Source organism: Prionailurus viverrinus, chromosome B1 (assembly GCF_022837055.1).
Source record: "Prionailurus viverrinus isolate Anna chromosome B1, UM_Priviv_1.0, whole genome shotgun sequence".
In the NCBI taxonomy this organism is placed as follows: Eukaryota; Metazoa; Chordata; class Mammalia; order Carnivora; family Felidae; genus Prionailurus; species Prionailurus viverrinus.
In genome coordinates, this window is record NC_062564.1 from 59139895 (window position 1) to 59156599 (window position 16705).

Below are 16705 nucleotides of genomic sequence, written 5' to 3' on the forward strand. Positions count from 1 at the left end.
GACACCGAATCCAAAGCAGGCTCCGAGCTCCGAACTGTCAGCACAGAGCCCAATGCGAGGCTTGAACTCATGAGCTGTGAGGTCATGACCTGAGCCGAAGTCAGGTGCCCAACCGACTGAGCTACCCAGGCGCCCCTAAGTTCAAGCACTTTCTAAAAGCACTACATTTTTACCATCCCCCAAACATTTTATGTTTTTGATATCATGTTTTACATCTTACTATTTTGTGTATCTCTTGACTAATTATTGTAGGCCTAGATGATTTTAATATTTTTATCTTTTAACCATCATGTTAGATGTGAGGGCAGTTGATCCACAGCTTGGTTTTATGCTTACTTTTACCAGTAAGATTTTTTCATTCTTAATTTTCTCATTTTTGGTTTTGATCTTTTCTTTTTTTGTTTAATGAAATCCTTTCAACATTTCTTGGAGGGCCAGTTTGGTATTGATGAACTCCTTTAGTTTTTGCTTGTCTGGGAAACTTGGTTATGCCTGGCCCTCAGTGTGGCTTGTTGTGATATCTGGCTGCAACTGTTGTAGGTGTTTTAGTGTTTGGGACTAGCCCTCCCACCCCAGTCCCGGTTAACTTAGGAGGGGCTGTGATGCTTGCTGAGGGTACCCTCCAGGAGTGGTGGAACAACTCTGAGTGATAACTTTGCCAGATAGAGTATTCTTGTTTATAAGTTGTTGTTTTTTTTCCTTTCATTACTTGGAATATATCATGCCACACCTTTCTGGCCTGTCAAGGTTCTGCTGAAAAATTAGCTGATAGGTTTTGGGGGTTCCTTGTAAGTAACTAGTTGTTTTTCTCTTGCCGCTTTTAAGACTCTTTTTTCTTTTTCTTTTGTTTTATTTCTTTTTCTTTTTTCTTTTTCTTTTGTTTTAGTTATTTATTTTGAAGACAGAGTAAGTGCAAGCAGCAGAGGGTCAGAGAGAGAACCCCAAGCAGCCCAGAGGCTAATGCAGGGCTCAATCCTGTGAACTGTGAGGTCATGACCTGAGCCGAAATCAAGAGTCAGACACTCAACTGGCTAAGCCACCCAGGCATCCCAAGACTCTCTATCTTTAACTGCTGATACTTTGATTGTAATATTTTGGTGTGGGTCTCTTTGAGTTCATCTTATTTGGGACTCTGTGCTTACTGGACTTAGATGTATACTATCTTTGCCAGGTTAGGATATTTTCAGCCGTTGTTTCTTCAAATAAGTTTTCTATCCCTTTCTCTCTTTTCCTTCTTGGACCGTATAATGCTAATGTTAGTACACTTAATGTTGTCCCAAAGGTCCCTTAAACGATTCTCATTTTTAAAACTTCTTTTTTCTGATTATTGTTTTGAGTGAGTAATTTCCACTACCCTGCCTTCCAGATTATTGATTCTTTCTTTTGCATCATCTGATCTGCTGTTGATTCCCTCTAGTGTATTTTTCATATTAGTTATTGTATTCTTTAACTCTGATTGGTTATTGTTTTATATGTTCTATCTCTTTGTTGAAGTTCTCATTCTGTTCTCTTCTTCTGAGTTTAGTAAGCATCTTTATGACCATTACTACTTTGGACTCTTTATCTGGTGGACTGCTTTTCTCCATTTTGTTTAGTTCTTTTTCTAAGGTTTTGTCTTATTCTTTTACTTGGAACATATTTCTCTGTCTTCTCATTTTGCCTCACTGTGTTTCTGTGTATTAGGTAGATCGGTTATGTCTTCAGGTCTTGAAGGAGTGGCTTTATGCCGAAGGGGCCTACTAGTCACCTAAGCCAGGTTCTCATGAGTGGGCTGCCTGAACCCTCCTGTTGTGGCTGGGTCAACATTTTGCAGACTTGCTGGTGTACACAGCTGCCTGTGAGGTCTGACTTTCACTACTACAGGTGTACTGTTGAATGAGGCTGGCCCTCAGTGTGGCTTGTTGTGATAGCTGGCTGCAACTTTTGTAGGTGTTTTAGTATTTGGGACTAGCCCCCCCCTCCAACCAGGTTAACTTAGGAAGGGCTCTGGTGCTGGCTGAGGGTCCCCTCCAGGAGTGGTGGAACAGAGAATTGCTTGGAAAGGGCTCCTGACCAACCTACGCTGCTTGCAGGGTATACTAAGGTAGGGGCTCTGGGCCCGGGTGGGCATGTTGGGTAGGGCAAGTCCACAGGGGAATGCCAGGGTGGAGCTAGTGGTGCTAGCACAGTAGGTGGAAAATGTCAGAAATGGCACCCACCGGAGCTGGGTCAGCTAGGTAGAAAGAGGATAAGAAAAACTATACCCCAGCACTTTCATCCCTGGAAAACTTTCCAACAGATCCCTGCCCTTTGGGCACATATCTGAAGTTAGTGGATTTCCTTCAGGGAGTTTTCAAACCGCTACACTGTCCTGGGACTTAGAGTCAGTGGCATTGTGCATACTCCCTTTAAGAGTGGAGTTGCAGTTTCCTGCTGCTCTCTAGCTCTCCCAAACATAAGCAAGCCGCCTTGGTTTTCAAAGCCATACATTATGGGTGCTTGTCTTTCTGGTACAGATCCCCTGGGGTCTGGAACCTCATGTGGAACTCAGACCCCTTAGTCCCCAGGGAGGGCCTCTGCAGCTGTGATATCACTCACTGTGGGTCACCATGCCAGGGATGCGAGTCCTGACTAAATTGCATCTCCACCCCTCTGCCCATCTCAATTGTCTTTTTCTTTGTATTTTTAGTTCTTTGTGATCTGTTCAGCTAGTCTTCAGTTCATTCTCAGAGATAGTTGTTCTACATGTAGTTATAGATTGTGGTGTGTCCCTAAGAGGAGATGAGTTCTTGATCTTCCCATTCTGCCATCTTGATCCTGCCCCCCTTAAGTATTTTAAAAGTATTTTAGTAGATCTATAGTTTTATTACTACTGTTAGTAATACCACTCATCATCCATTCTTTCTATTCATCATTCATTCTCTGAAAGTCTTTTAAAGTATCAGCTTATGTTCCTTGTGATACAACCTTTTTTCCCTTTGATGTGTTCAGTTGGATAGATCTTAAATCTGCCTTATAAAACAGTAATAGTGTTATGTTCTATCAGTGAGATTTGTTTTTTTGTGTCTTTTTCTTACAGAACATACAGTGGGAGAGGTTATCAAATTAGATCCTGGTGGGTCTCCAAGAAAAGTCTGGGGGAGAAGCCCTACAGATTCAGTTCTGAAGATACTTGGAGAAGCTGAACTACAGCTTCAGACAGGACTACTAGAAAACACAACCGTTAGACATGGTAAGCATACAGATTGTTTTTCCATACTAGAAGTAACGTTATTAAGAATTAAATTGTATTTTTAAAGATGTATCTATTTTATTTAAAAAAAAAATTTTTTTTCAACGTTTATTTTTTGGGGGACAGAGAGAGACAGAGCATGAACAGGGGAGGGACAGAGAGAGAGGGAGACACAGAATCGGAAACAGGCTCCAGGCTCTGAGCCATCAGCCCAGAGCCTGACGCGGGGCTCGAACTCACGGACCGCGAGATCGTGACCTGGCTGAAGTCGGACACTTAACCGACTGCGCCACCCAGGCGCCCCAAGATATATCTATTTTAAGTGAATTGTTTATAATAGGTTATCTTTTTGTTCTAGTTAGATGGACATTAGTCGTATTTTCTGAAGAGTTGTCTCAACATTGTAGTCTTGAATTTTGACCTGACATAACCTGGATGGGATCTTAAAATAAAAGGAAAAGGAAATGTTCATAGGGTGAGCCAGAAAAGTGGACAGTCAAAATGTTGTTTTACATGAAGAGAGAGATAGGAACAGTGCATGTGGATTCTGGAATGAGGTTGAATAAAGATATCTGGAGTAGTTATGACAACATTATTTTAGGACTGGGGAGGGTGAATTGTGAGGCAAGAGGAAAACACTTATGTTCTATGAGTATTGTGCATCTTGGTATTACAGCTATGCATATGAAGAGTGTCCATGTATAAAACAGGTGTTTTCACATTTAAAAGCTTATTCAAATGAGAGGCTGAATATGGTTTTTCTTTTCTTTTTTTTTTTTTTTTTTTAACGTTTGAAGGTTTTTATTTATTTATTTTTTTTTATTTTTTTTTTATGATATTTATTGACAAATTGGTTTCCATACAACACCCAGTGCTCATCCCAAAAGGTGCCCTCCTCAATACCCATCACCCACCCTCTCCTCCCTCCCACCCCCCATCAACCCTCAGTTTGTTCTCAGTTTTTAACAGTCTCTTATGCTTTGGCTGTCTCCCACTCTAACCTCTTTTTTTTTTTTTTTTCCTTCCCCTCCCCCATGGGTTCCTGTGAAGTTTCTCAGGATCCACATAAGAGTGAAACCATATGGTATCTGTCTTTCTCTGTATGGCTTATTTCACTTAGCATCACACTCTCCAGTTCCATCCACGTTGCTACAAAAGGCCATATTTCATTTTTTCTCATTGCCACGTAATATTCCATTGTGTATATAAACCACAATTTCTTTATCCATTCATCAGTTGATGGACATTTAGGCTCTTTCCATAATTTGGCTATTGTTGAGAGTGCTGCTATGAACATTGGGGTACAAGTGGCCCTATGCATCAGTGCTCCTGTATGCCTTGGATAAATTCCTAGCAGTGCTATTGCTGGGTCATAGGGTAGGTCTATTTTTAATTTTCTGAGGAACCTCCACACTGCTTTCCAGAGCGGCTGCACCAGTTTGCATTCCCACCAACACTGCAAGAGGGTTCCCGTTTCTCCACATCCTCTCCAGCATCTATAGTCTCCTGATTTGTTCATTTTGGCCACTCTGACTGGCGTGAGGTGATACCTGAGTGTGGTTTTGATTTGTATTTCCCTGATAAGGAGCGACGCTGAACATCTTTTCATGTGCCTGTTGGCCATCCGGATGTCTTCTTTAGAGAAGTGTCTATTCATGTTTTCTGCGCATTTCTTCACTGGGTTATTTGTTTTTCGGGTGTGGAGTTTGGTGAGCTCTTTATAGATTTTGGATACTAGCCCTTTGTCCGATATGTCATTTGCGAATATCTTTTCCCATTCCGTTGGTTGCCTTTTAGTTTTGTTGGTTGTTTCCTTGGCTGCGCAGAAGCTTTTTATCTTCATAAGGTCCCAGTAATTCACTTTTGCTTTTAATTCCCTTGCCTTTGGGGATGTGTCGAGTAAGAGATTGCTACGGCTGAGGTCAGAGAGGTCTTTTCCTGCTTTCTCCTCTAAGGTTTTGATGGTTTCCTGTCTCACATTCAGGTCCTTTATCCATTTTGAGTTTATTTTTGTGAATGGTGTGAGAAAGTGGTCTAGTTTCAACCTTCTGCATGTTGCTGTCCAGTTCTCCCAGCACCATTTATTAAAGAGGCTGTCTTTTTTCCATTGTATGTTCTTTCCTGCTTTGTCAAAGATGAGTTGGCCATACGTTTGTGGGTCTAGTTCTGGGGTTTCTATTCTATTCCATTGGTCTATGTGTCTGTTTTGGTGCCAATACCATGCTGTCTTGATGATGACAGCTTTGTAGTAGAGGCTAAAGTCTGGGATTGTGATGCCTCCTGCTTTGGTCTTCTTCTTCAAAATTCCTTTGGCTATTTGGGCCTTTTGTGGTTCCATATGAATTTTAGGATTGCTTGTTCTAGTTTCGAGAAGAATGCTGTTGCCATTTTGATTGGGATTGCGTTGAATGTGTAGATAGCTTTGGGTAGTATTGACATTTTGACAATATTTATTTTTCCAATCCATGAGCAGGGAATGTCTTTCCATTTCTTTAAATATTCTTCAATTTCCTTCATAAGCTTTCTATAGTTTTCAGCATACAGATCCTTTACATCTTTGGTTAGATTTATTCCTAGGTATTTTATGCTTCTTGGTGCAATTGTGAATGGGATCCGTTTCTTTATTTGTCTTTCTGTTGCTTCATTGTTAGTGTATAAGAATGCAACTGATTTCTGTACATTGATTTTGTATCCTGCAACTTTGCTGAATTCATGTATCAGTTCTAGCAGACTTTTGGTGGAGTCTATCGGATTTTCCATGTATAATATCATGTCATCTGCAAAAAGCGAAAGCTTGACTTCATCTTTGCCAATTTTGATGCCTTTGATTTCCTTTTGTTGTCTGATTGCTGATGCTAGAACTTCCAGCACTATGTTAAACCACAGCGGTGAGAGTGGGCATCCTTGTCGTGTTCCTGATCTCAGGGAAAAAGCTCTCAGTTTTTCCCCGTTGAGGATGATGTTAGCTGTGGGCTTTTCATAAATGGCTTTTATGATCTTTAAGTATGTTCCTTCTATCCCGACTTTCTCAAGGGTTTTTATTAAGAAAGGGTGCTGGATTTTGTCAAAGGCCTTTTCTGCATCGATTGACAGGATCATATGGTTCTTCTCTTTTTTTTTGTTAATGTGATGTATCACGTTGATTGATTTGCAAATGTTGAACCAGCCCTGCATCCCAGGAATGAATCCCACTTGATCATGGTGAATAATTCTTTTTATATGCCGTTGAATTCGATTTGCTAGTACCTTATTGAGAATTTTTGCATCCATATTCATCAGGGATATTGGCCTGTAGTTCTCTTTTTTTACTGGGTCTCTGTCTGGTTTAGGAATCAAAGTAATACTGGCTTCATAGAATGAGTCTGGAAGTTTTCCTTCCCTTTCTATTTCTTGGAATAGCTTGAGAAGGATAGGTATGATCTCTGCTTTAAACGTCTGGTAGAACTCCCCTGGGAAGCCATCTGGTCCTGGACTCTTATTTGTTGGGAGATTTTTGATAACCGATTCAATTTCTTCGCTGGTTATGGGTCTGTTCAAGCTTTTTATTTCCTCCTGATTGAGTTTTGGAAGAGTGTGGGTGTTCAGGAATTTGTCCATTTCTTCCAGGTTTTCCAGTTTGTTGGCATATAATTTTTCATAGTATTCCCTGATAATTGTTTGTATCTCTGAGGGATTGGTTGTAATCATTCCATTTTCATTCATGATTTTATCTATTTGGGTCATCTCCCTTTTCTTTTTGAGAAGCCTGGCTAGAGGTTTGTCAATTTTGTTTATTTTTTCAAAAAACCAACTCTTGGTTTCGTTGATCTGCTCTACATTTTTTTTAGATTCTATATTGTTTATTTCTGCTCTGATCTTTATTATTTCTCTTCTTCTGCTGGGTTTAGGCTGCCTTTGCTGTTCTGCTTCTATTTCCTTTAGGTGTGCTGTTAGATTTTGTATTTGGGATTTTTCTTGTTTCTTGAGATAGGCCTGGATTGCAATGTATTTTCCTCTCAGGATTGCCTTCGCTGCATCCCAAAGCATTTGGATTGTTGTATTTTCATTTTCGTTTGTTTCCATATATTTTTTAATTTCTTCTCTAATTGTCTGGTTGACCCACTCATTCGTTAGTAGGGTGTTCTTTAACCTCCATGCTTTTGGAGGTTTTCCAGACTTTTTTCTGTGGTTGATTTCAAGCTTCATAGCATTGTGGTCTGAAAGTAAGCATGGTATAATTTCAATTCTTGTAAACTTATGAAGGGCTGTTTTGTGACCCAGTATATGATCTATCTTGGAGAATGTTCCATGTGCACTCGAGAAGAAAGTATATTCTGTTGCTTTGGGATGCAGAGTTCTAAATATATCTGTCAAGTCCATCTGATCCAATGTCTCATTCAGGGCCCTTGTTTCTTTATTGACCGTGTGTCTAGATGATCTATCCATTTCTGTAAGTGGGGTGTTAAAGTCCCCTGCAATTACCACATTCTTATCAATAAGGTTGCTTATGTTTATGAGTAATTGTTTTATATATTTGGGGGCTCCGGTATTCGGCGCATAGACATTTATAATTGTTAGCTCTTCCTGGTGGATAGACCCTGTAACTATTATGTAATGTCCTTCTTCATCTCTTGTTACAGCCTTTAATTTAAAGTCTAGTTTGTCTGATATAAGTATGGCTACTCCAGCTTTCTTTTGACTTCCAGTCGCATGATAAATAGTTCTCCATCCCCTCACTCTCAATCTAAAGGTGTCCTCAGGTCTAAAATGAGTCTCTTGTAGACAGCAAATAGATGGGTCTTGTTTTTTTATCCATTCTGATACTATGTCTTTTGGTTGGCGCATTTAATCCATTTACATTCAGTGTTATTATAGAAAGATACGGGTTTAGAGTCATTGTGATGTCTGTATGTTTTATGCTTGTAGTGATGTCTGTGGGACTTTGTCTCACAGGATCCCCCTTAGGATCTCTTGTAGGGCTGGTTTAGTGGTGACAAATTCCTTCAGTTTTTGTTTGTTTGGGAAGACCTTTATCTCTCCTTCTATTCTAAATGACAGTCTTGCTGGATAAAGGATTCTCGGCTGCATATTTTTTCTGTCTAGCACCCTGAAAATCTCGTGCCAATTCTTTCTGGCCTGCCAAGTTTCAAAAGAGAGATCAGTCATGAGTCTTATAGGTCTCCCTTTATATGTGAGGGCACGTTTACCCCTTGCTGCTTTCAGAATTTTCTCTTTATCCTTGTATTTTGCCAGTTTCACTATGATATGTCGTGCAGAAGATCGATTCAGGTTACGTCTGAAGGGAGTTCTCTGTGCCTCTTGGATTTCAATGCCTTTTTCCTTCCCCAGTTCAGGGAAGTTCTCAGCTATGATTTCTTCAAGTACCCCTTCAGCACCTTTCCCTCTCTCTTCCTCCTCTGGGATACCAATTATGCGTATATTATTTCTTTTTAGTGTATCACTTAGTTCTCTAATTTTCCCCTCATACTCCTGGATTTTTTTATCTCTCTTTTTCTCAGCTTCCTCTTTTTCCATAACTTTATCTTCTAGTGCACCTATTCTCTCCTCTGCCTCTTCAAGCCGAGCTGTGGTGGTTTCCATTTTGTTATGCATTTCGTTTAAAGCGTTTTTCAGCTCCTCGTGACTGTTCCTTAGTCCCTTGATCTCTGTAGCAAGAGATTCTCTGCTGTCCTGTATACTGTTTTCAAGCCCAGCGATTAATTTTATGACTATTATTCTAAATTCACTTTCTGTTATATTATTTAAATCCTTTTTGATCAGCTCATTAGCTGTTGTTATTTCCTGGAGATTCTTCTGAGGGGAATTCTTCCGCTTGGTCATTTTGGATAGTCCCTGGCGTGGTGAGGACCTGCAGGGCACTTCCCCTGTGCTGTGGTGTATAACTGGAGTTGGTGGGCGGGGCCGCACTCGGACCTGATGTCTGCCCCCAGCCCACCGCTGGGGCCACAGTCAGACTGGTGTGTGCCTTCTCTTCCCCTCTCCTAGGGGCGGGATTCACTGTGGGGTGGCGTGGCCTGTCTGGGCTACTTGCACCCTGCCAGGCTTGTGATGCTGGGGATCTGGCGTATTAGCTGGGGTGGGTAGGCAAGGTGCACGGGGCAGGAGGGGCAGGCTTAGCTCGCTTCTCCTTAGGTGATCCACTTCAGGAGGGGCCCTGTGGCAGCTGGAGGGAGTCAGATCCGCTGCCGGAGGTTTGGCTCCGCAGAAGGGCAGAGTTGGGTGTTTGCGCGGAGCGAGCAAGTTCCCTGGCAGGAACCGGTTCCCTTTGGGATTTTGGCTGGGGGATGGGCGGGGGAGATGGCGCTGGCGAGCGCCTTTGTTCCCCACCAAACTGAGCTCTGTCATCAGGGGGCTCAGCAGCTCTCCCTCCCTTTGTCCTCCAGCCTTCCCGCTTTCCGAGCAGAGCTGTTAACTTATGACCTCCCAGACGCTAAGTCGCGCTTGTTGTGGGAACACAGTCCGTCAGGCCCCTCCACTTTTGCAAGCCAGACTCGGGGGCTCTGCTTGGCCGGCGAGCCGCCCCTCCGCCCCGGCTCCCTCCCGCCAGTCCGTGGAGCACGCACAGCCTCGCCGCCCTTCCTACCCTCTTCCGTGGGCCTCTCGTCTGCGTTTGGCTCCGGCGACTCCGTTCTGCTAATCCTCTGGTGGTTTTCTGGGTTATTTAGGCAGGTGTAGATGGAATCTAAGTGATCAGCAGGACGTGTGGTGAGCCCAGCGTCCTCCTAAGCCGCCATCTTGCCGCAACTCTCGGTTTTTCTTTTTTCAGAATCTGTGTCTAGACATGAATGTATGTCAGTATTGTGTTCTCTCTCAATCTATCTCTTTTTTCCCCGTCTCTCCTTAAGTTTGTCTCTGACAACTTTGTGCATACTTTTATCCTTGCCTTTTTCATGCAATATCATCATTTACTTTTTTTCATTTGTGTCTGTCCTCTGAGAGCAAGGATGATCTTTTTACTCTTTGTAGCTTTCCTGCCTAACACGTAGTAGTAGGAATAGCTAATTAGTGTTCCATAAATAGTTGGTAAATTGAAGTTAAAAAAAAAGGAAGACAAATCATAAATGACTTTTCAGTTCCAGTTCTCTGAAGATGGATTATTTGAGTATGGAGAATATTGAATTTAGAGAATTATTTGAATTAGAGTGATGCTCATATTTGAAACTGACAAAAAAAAAAAACATAGGTGGTAAAGTTATTCGAAGTGTGTATAAAGAAATTAGCCAGATGCTATTTTGCCAGTGAGATGAACCTATACACATTATTAAAGTGTAAAAAGTAGATTATTTTCTTTTTAAGGGTGAATCCCCTAGCCATTAATCATTCTAGCATTTTCTTTAATATTAAAAGAAAGAGCAATTTCAAGAGAGAAGTATATACAATTACTTGTTTGAAAAAAGGGTATACAAACTGCATGTATTTGTAATTAATTTGTTCCCATTCTTGTATCTGAAAATTGTATAATTGTATGCCAGACACTAATACAAAACAAAATGCTAGTAATTTAGTATTCTTACATCTTAGTCTGATCCTGTTGTCAGAATACCTCAGGCTTTATTAAGGGAAAAAAAAAGTCTCCAGGCCAAAATCTTTTCAAAAATAACGATAAAAATTTTATATTATTTTGTAAGCTAAAAATCCTTTATGTGTTTGTATTAGAACCATTACTTTAAAAACATCAGATTCAGATTCTTTTTATGTAAGCTCATTATTGCTTAAATGTGTGCAATTTGGTGTACAATAATACTTAGGTAATGTGGAAGCAGGTCTTCTCCATATTCAAATAATCCATCTTCGGAGAACTGGAACTGAAAAGTCATTTATGATTTGTCTTCCTTTTTTTTAACTTCAATTTACCAACTATTTATGGAACACTAATTAGCTGTTCCTACTACTACGTGTTAGGCAGGAAAGCTACAAAGAGTAAAAAGATCATCCTTACCCTCAGAGGATGGACACTAATGAAAAAAAATACATGATAATATTGCATGAAAAGGGCAAAGATAAAAGTAGGCACAAAGTTAAGAGGTAGTGCAGACATGTTTAAATAACTAACCGTATCTTGGATAGTTAAAAAAAAGACTTCTCAGAGTTGTCCTCTGCCCTCTTTTTAATTTTTCCCTAATGCTCTGTGCTAGGATTTTAACACAAAGAGTCACAGTTTCTTACCATTAGGAAATCCCATGTGGCAAAATCTTTGTTGGAAGTGTATGTGTAATGGTATGGAGGCACACATTAGGAGGCTTTATGTTGTCAATATCATATAGTTTCATCTGGTAAGGCCCTTTTGGGTTAGAGAAAGCCACAGAGAGAGGAAGTGATCTTGAGCCAGGCCAAAAAATAAAAAAGAGCTCATTGGGTAAATAAGGGGGGGGGCGGGGAAGAATGAAGTTCCAGGCAATACACAATCCCAGTATATGCAAGGACAAAAAAAGTTTATTTAATATGTGTGTGGGAGCACCTTCATGCTGTGGAAGGATAATGGGCTTTGGTTCCAATTCTGGTTCCGATCACTTGCCCCACAGCCATGGGCAAGTTGCTCTGACTTTGACATTAAATTTCTCTATGTGTAGAATGGAAACACTGTTATTAAGGATTGTTTTGTGGATTTAATGACAAACATAAAGGACCTGCAGTGTTCTCTAGGCTCCCAATCTTTATGTGTCTCATCAATATGATTGTCTTAAGCCCTTTTTGTAATAGAAGGCATGTGAACAATATGAGAGATTTTGTATGTTCATAGCAGTTTAAGATTTTATTCTTGAAAGTCAGTTTGGCTGAATGTAAATCTTTGGTTTATATTTCCATTCCTTGAATTTCTTTACTACATGAAACTCCATTGTTTTCTGCCATAAAGCAAAGCTATCAAGAATCTGATGACAATCTTATTTTCTCTTATAAATGATTTGGTCATTTTGCTTGGATACTCAAAGGATGTCTTTCTTTTTCCTTAAAGTTCAGTAGTTTTTAAAAAATACATTTGGTGTTATCATTATTTTCCAGTAGGTTCTGTGTTTTTTTAATAGTTACTTTTGTTTTAGAGTAATTTGGGGTTCATGGCAATATTGAATAGAAAGTACAGTTTCAGTATATCCCCTTCTTTGACCTATGCATGGCCTTTCCAACCAACAACATCCTCTCTCCAGAGTGGTGCATTTGTTAAAATTGACAAACCAGCATTGACACATTATGATCACCCCAAATCCATAGTATAAAGTCCACTCTTGGTTTTATACCATTCATGGATTTTGACAAATATAAAGTGATACACATACACTATAATATCATACAAAATATTTTATTGCTCTAAAAAATCCCTGTGTTCTACCTATTTATTCCTCCCTCCTCTCAAACTCCTAGCAACCACTGGTCTTTATAGTGTCTCATTAGTTTTGCCTTTTCTAGAATGTCATGGCTGGAATCATACCCTATGTAGCCTTTTCATACTGGCTTCTTTAGTAATAGGCATTGAAGTTTTCTCCCTGTTTTTTCCTGGTATGATACCTTATTTCTTTTTAGTGCTAAATAATATTGCATTGTAGGGATATGCCACAGTTTGTTTATATAGGTTATTCAGTAGGTTATTCACCTATTGAAAGACATTTTGATTGATTCCAAGTTTTGGCAATTATGAATAAAACTGCTATAAATATCTATGTGCAGGTTTCTATTAAGACAAAAGATTTTACTTCTTGAGTAAATACCAAGCAATGTGAATGCTGGTTCATGTGTTAACAGTTTGTTTAGTTTTACAACACTCTGCCAAGCTGTCTTCCAAAGTGGCTGTACCATCTTGCACCCCCATGAGAAACGAATGAGAGCTCTTATTGCTCCACCTCCTCAGCAGCATTTAGTGTGGTCGGTGATATGAATTGTAGCCATTGTAGTAGACGTGTAGTGGTATCACATTGTTTTGATTTGCAATTCCCAAATGGCATGTGATGTGGCGCATTTTTTCAGATGCCTGTTTGCCATCCATGTATGTCTTTGCTGAGGTGTCTGTTCAGATCTTTAGTCCATTTTTAAGTTGGGCTGTTTAGTGTTGTTTTTTTTTAATTGTTGAGTTTTAAGAGTTCCTTGTATGTTTTGGTTAACAGGGCTTTAAGTCTTTATGTCTTGTGCGAATATTTTCATGCACTCTGTGGCTTGTCTTCTCATTTTCTTGACAGTGTCTTTTGTAGAGCAAAAGTTTTAAATTTTAGTGAAGTCCAGAGTCGCCTGAGTAGCTCAGTCAGTTGAACATCCAACTCATGATTTCAGCTCAAGTAATGATCTTACCATTCATGGGATTGAGCCTTGCATTGGGCTCTGTGCTGACAGCGCTGAGCCTGCTTGGGATTCTCCCCCCCCCCCCCTTTGCCACCCCCCTGACACACTTGCACATGCTTTTTCTCTCTAAATAAATAAATAAATAAACATTTAGAAGAAAAATAAATTTTAGTGAAGTCCACCTTATTAATTCTCTTTTTCATGGATCCTGCCTTTGGTAGTGTATCTAAAATGTCATTGCCAAACTTGAAGTCATCTGGATTTTCTTCTCTGTTATCTTCTAAGGGTTTTATAATTTTGCATTTTACATTTAGGACTGTGATCAGTTTTGAGTTCATTTTTGTGAATAGTTTAAGGTCTGTATCTAGATACTTTTTGGGGGAGAGGGGAAATGGGATCTCCAGATGTTCCCATGCCATTTATTATAGAGTCTATCCCTTCTCCATTGAATTGCCTTTGCTTTTTCATTGAAGATCAGTTGACTGTATTTATATGGATCTCTTTCTGAGCTATGTTCTATTTCATTTATCTATCCATTACCATACTGTCTTGATTACTGTAGCTTTATACTGAGTCTTGGAGCTGGGTAGTATCATTCCTTGAACTATGTTCTCCTTCAATATCATGTTGGCTTCTCTGGATCTTTTGCCTCTCTACATGAACTTTTAGAATCATGTTGAATCAACTTTTAGATATCAGTGTTGATATCCACAAAATAACTTTCTAGGATTTTGACTGGGATTGCATTGAATCCATAGATCAAAATGGGAAGGACTGACGTTGTGACAATATTCAGTCTTCCTATTCATGAACATGGAATATCCCTTTACTTAATTTTTCTTTGATTTTTTTTATGAGAGTTTTATAGTTTTTTTCATTGTAGTGTATCTTTATAATATGTGGTTTCCAGTCCTTCCCCCACCCCAATTTTAGGAAAGTATTATTGAATTATAGTTTTTCTAGTTTTCTCTTCCTTAAGTCTATTTCAGGAACTTCTGTTTGTATTTTTGATATTTTTCATCTTTCTCTAATATCTGCCACTTTCTCTTAAATCCTTTCTATCACTTTTTTCAATTGAAATTTTTCTCTCCTGTTCTCCTTTTATATCTCTTACGACATTATGTGTTTTGTTTATATGATTTTGTGTTTATTCTAAGATATTTATTTTTAAGATTTTTTTCTTTTTTTCCCCTAGTTTTTCTCTAACTCTATCAGCTGCCTCTTTTCTGATTACTTTCTCATTATAATTTATATTCTCTAATGTCTTCCATGATGTTCTTAATTTTACTAACAAATTTTTTAGTACGTTATAATTTTAGTTTTTTGGTCGGTTTTAATTTTCTATAGCAGTGGTTCTCAAATGAGGGTGATTCTGCACACAGAAGACATTTGGCATTGTTGGGAGACATTTTTGGTTGTTAACTGGGAAGGGCACACTATATATCTAGTGGGTAGAGGCCAAGGAAGCTGGTAAATCTTCTACAGTGCATACTATAACAGGTGCTCTCCAAAACAAATAATTATCTGATCCAGTAATGCCAAAGTTGGGAAACACCAGTCTTTGAGGATATTATTCTATTTCATACTCTTTTTTTTTTTTCTGGTAACTTGTACAGAATTCAACAATGATCCTCTGTTACTTATTTTTATGTGAAATTAGATTTATTAAACTTTTAGGCGCATGAGGTCAAAATAGCTTTTCTAACTTCATAGCCTATTAGGGCTTCCTTTTCGGTTATTTTCATGTAGTGTTTAAAAATTAAAGCCTAGGGGTCCCTGGGTGGCTCAGTTAGGTAAGTGTTCTGACTCTTGGTTTCAGCTCAAGTCATGATCTCACATTTTATGAGTTTGAGCCCCACATTGGACTCTGTGCTTACAGTTTGGAGCCTGCTTGGGATTCTCTCTCTCTCTCTCTCTCTCTCTCTCTCTCTCTCTCTCTCCCTTTCTTTGCTGCTTCTGCATGCTCTCTCTCTCTCAGAATAAATAAATAAATTTTAAAAATTAAAATAAAAATTATTGCCTTGTAGTTTCTGAGCTCTTCTGTCTTTGTTCCTTTCCCCCACTTTTCTCTTTCCTTTGTTTCTCTTATACCTGCACAGATCAATTTGGATTCTCCTTCCAGCAATTTCTTCAGAGTCTGAGGCTTTGTTCTAGGAGGGAGCTTTAGTTGGTTAGTTTTCAGAATTGTTAGGACCCAGACTTCTCCCACCCTTTCTGACCTCCCCATTGACCCTTTCCATTTACTTGCAAATTAAAGTGTGTAAAAATTATTCCCATTTCAGCTGCTTTTCTTAAATTGACCCATCATGCTTGCTTGTAAATACCTGCTGTCTCTTTTGGGGGTTCTTCTGACTTGGGGCCTGTTAAGTGCCTACTGTTTTCCTCTTTTGAACAGATGCTTTTACTGAGTCTGGAGGCTGTCAGTGATTTGTCCCCATTCATATGTACTTGGGGGTTTGTGAGGATACCTTGTCGCCTAGATTTGGTTTAGATGTTATTCATGGATATATGGTTTTGCTATCCTGATTTTTTCTGTTTTGTGCAGGAATTCAGGGAAATAAAACAAAACAGCATTCTTTGCTCTCTTCCCAGATTTCTGCATTTGTCTTTAAATACTTGATCCATGTATGATGTTGCTGTAAAACTTTTTCTCCCATTTGACTGTTCCTTCTACATCCACTGCCAGGGAAAATAATTCATAAGAGATTCTCACTTATGATTTTCCCTTTTTGGTAAGGTGCTTGTAGTGTTTGGGTATCAAGGTTTTTTCTGACCTTACAAAACAAGTTGGGGAATATTCCCTTTTTCCCTGTTTTCTGGAAAACTTTGTAAAAAATTATTACTTTTTCCTTGAGTATTTGGAAGAATTCAACTATGAAGCCATAAGACTGTGGAGTTATCTCTGTGAAAAGATTTCAATTATGGATTTAATTTATGTTGTAATTTCTTTTGAATATTTAGATTATTTGCAAATATTTTGCATTTAATTTGCTGACATTTTGGAGTCTTTCTAGTTATCTTTTTGTTTTTGCTTTCTAGTTTCATTGTATTGTGATTACAGAACATCATACTGTGCATAATTTTCATCTTGAAATTTTTGAGACTTGCTTTGTCACCCAATGACAATCTGTTTTGATGTTTCATATATACTTGAAAAGTTATTCAGTATAGTTGTATGTATGTATGTTCTTTGTCAAGTTGTTTATTTGTTATATGAAAGTCTATATT

At 39.1% G+C, this 16705-nt stretch overlaps 1 protein-coding gene across 6 annotated transcripts in view; it reads left to right on the top strand.

Annotated features, from left to right (window-relative positions):
• Positions 1-16705, top strand: part of NEK1 (NIMA related kinase 1) — a 248558-nt gene that overhangs the window by 167239 nt on the left and 64614 nt on the right. For all 6 annotated transcript variants that reach the window (XM_047856749.1, XM_047856753.1, XM_047856750.1 and 3 more), the window contains one exon: positions 3059-3211. In XM_047856749.1, the coding sequence (XP_047712705.1) occupies positions 3059-3211 (153 nt within the window). The remainder of the gene's footprint in view (positions 1-3058; positions 3212-16705) is intronic.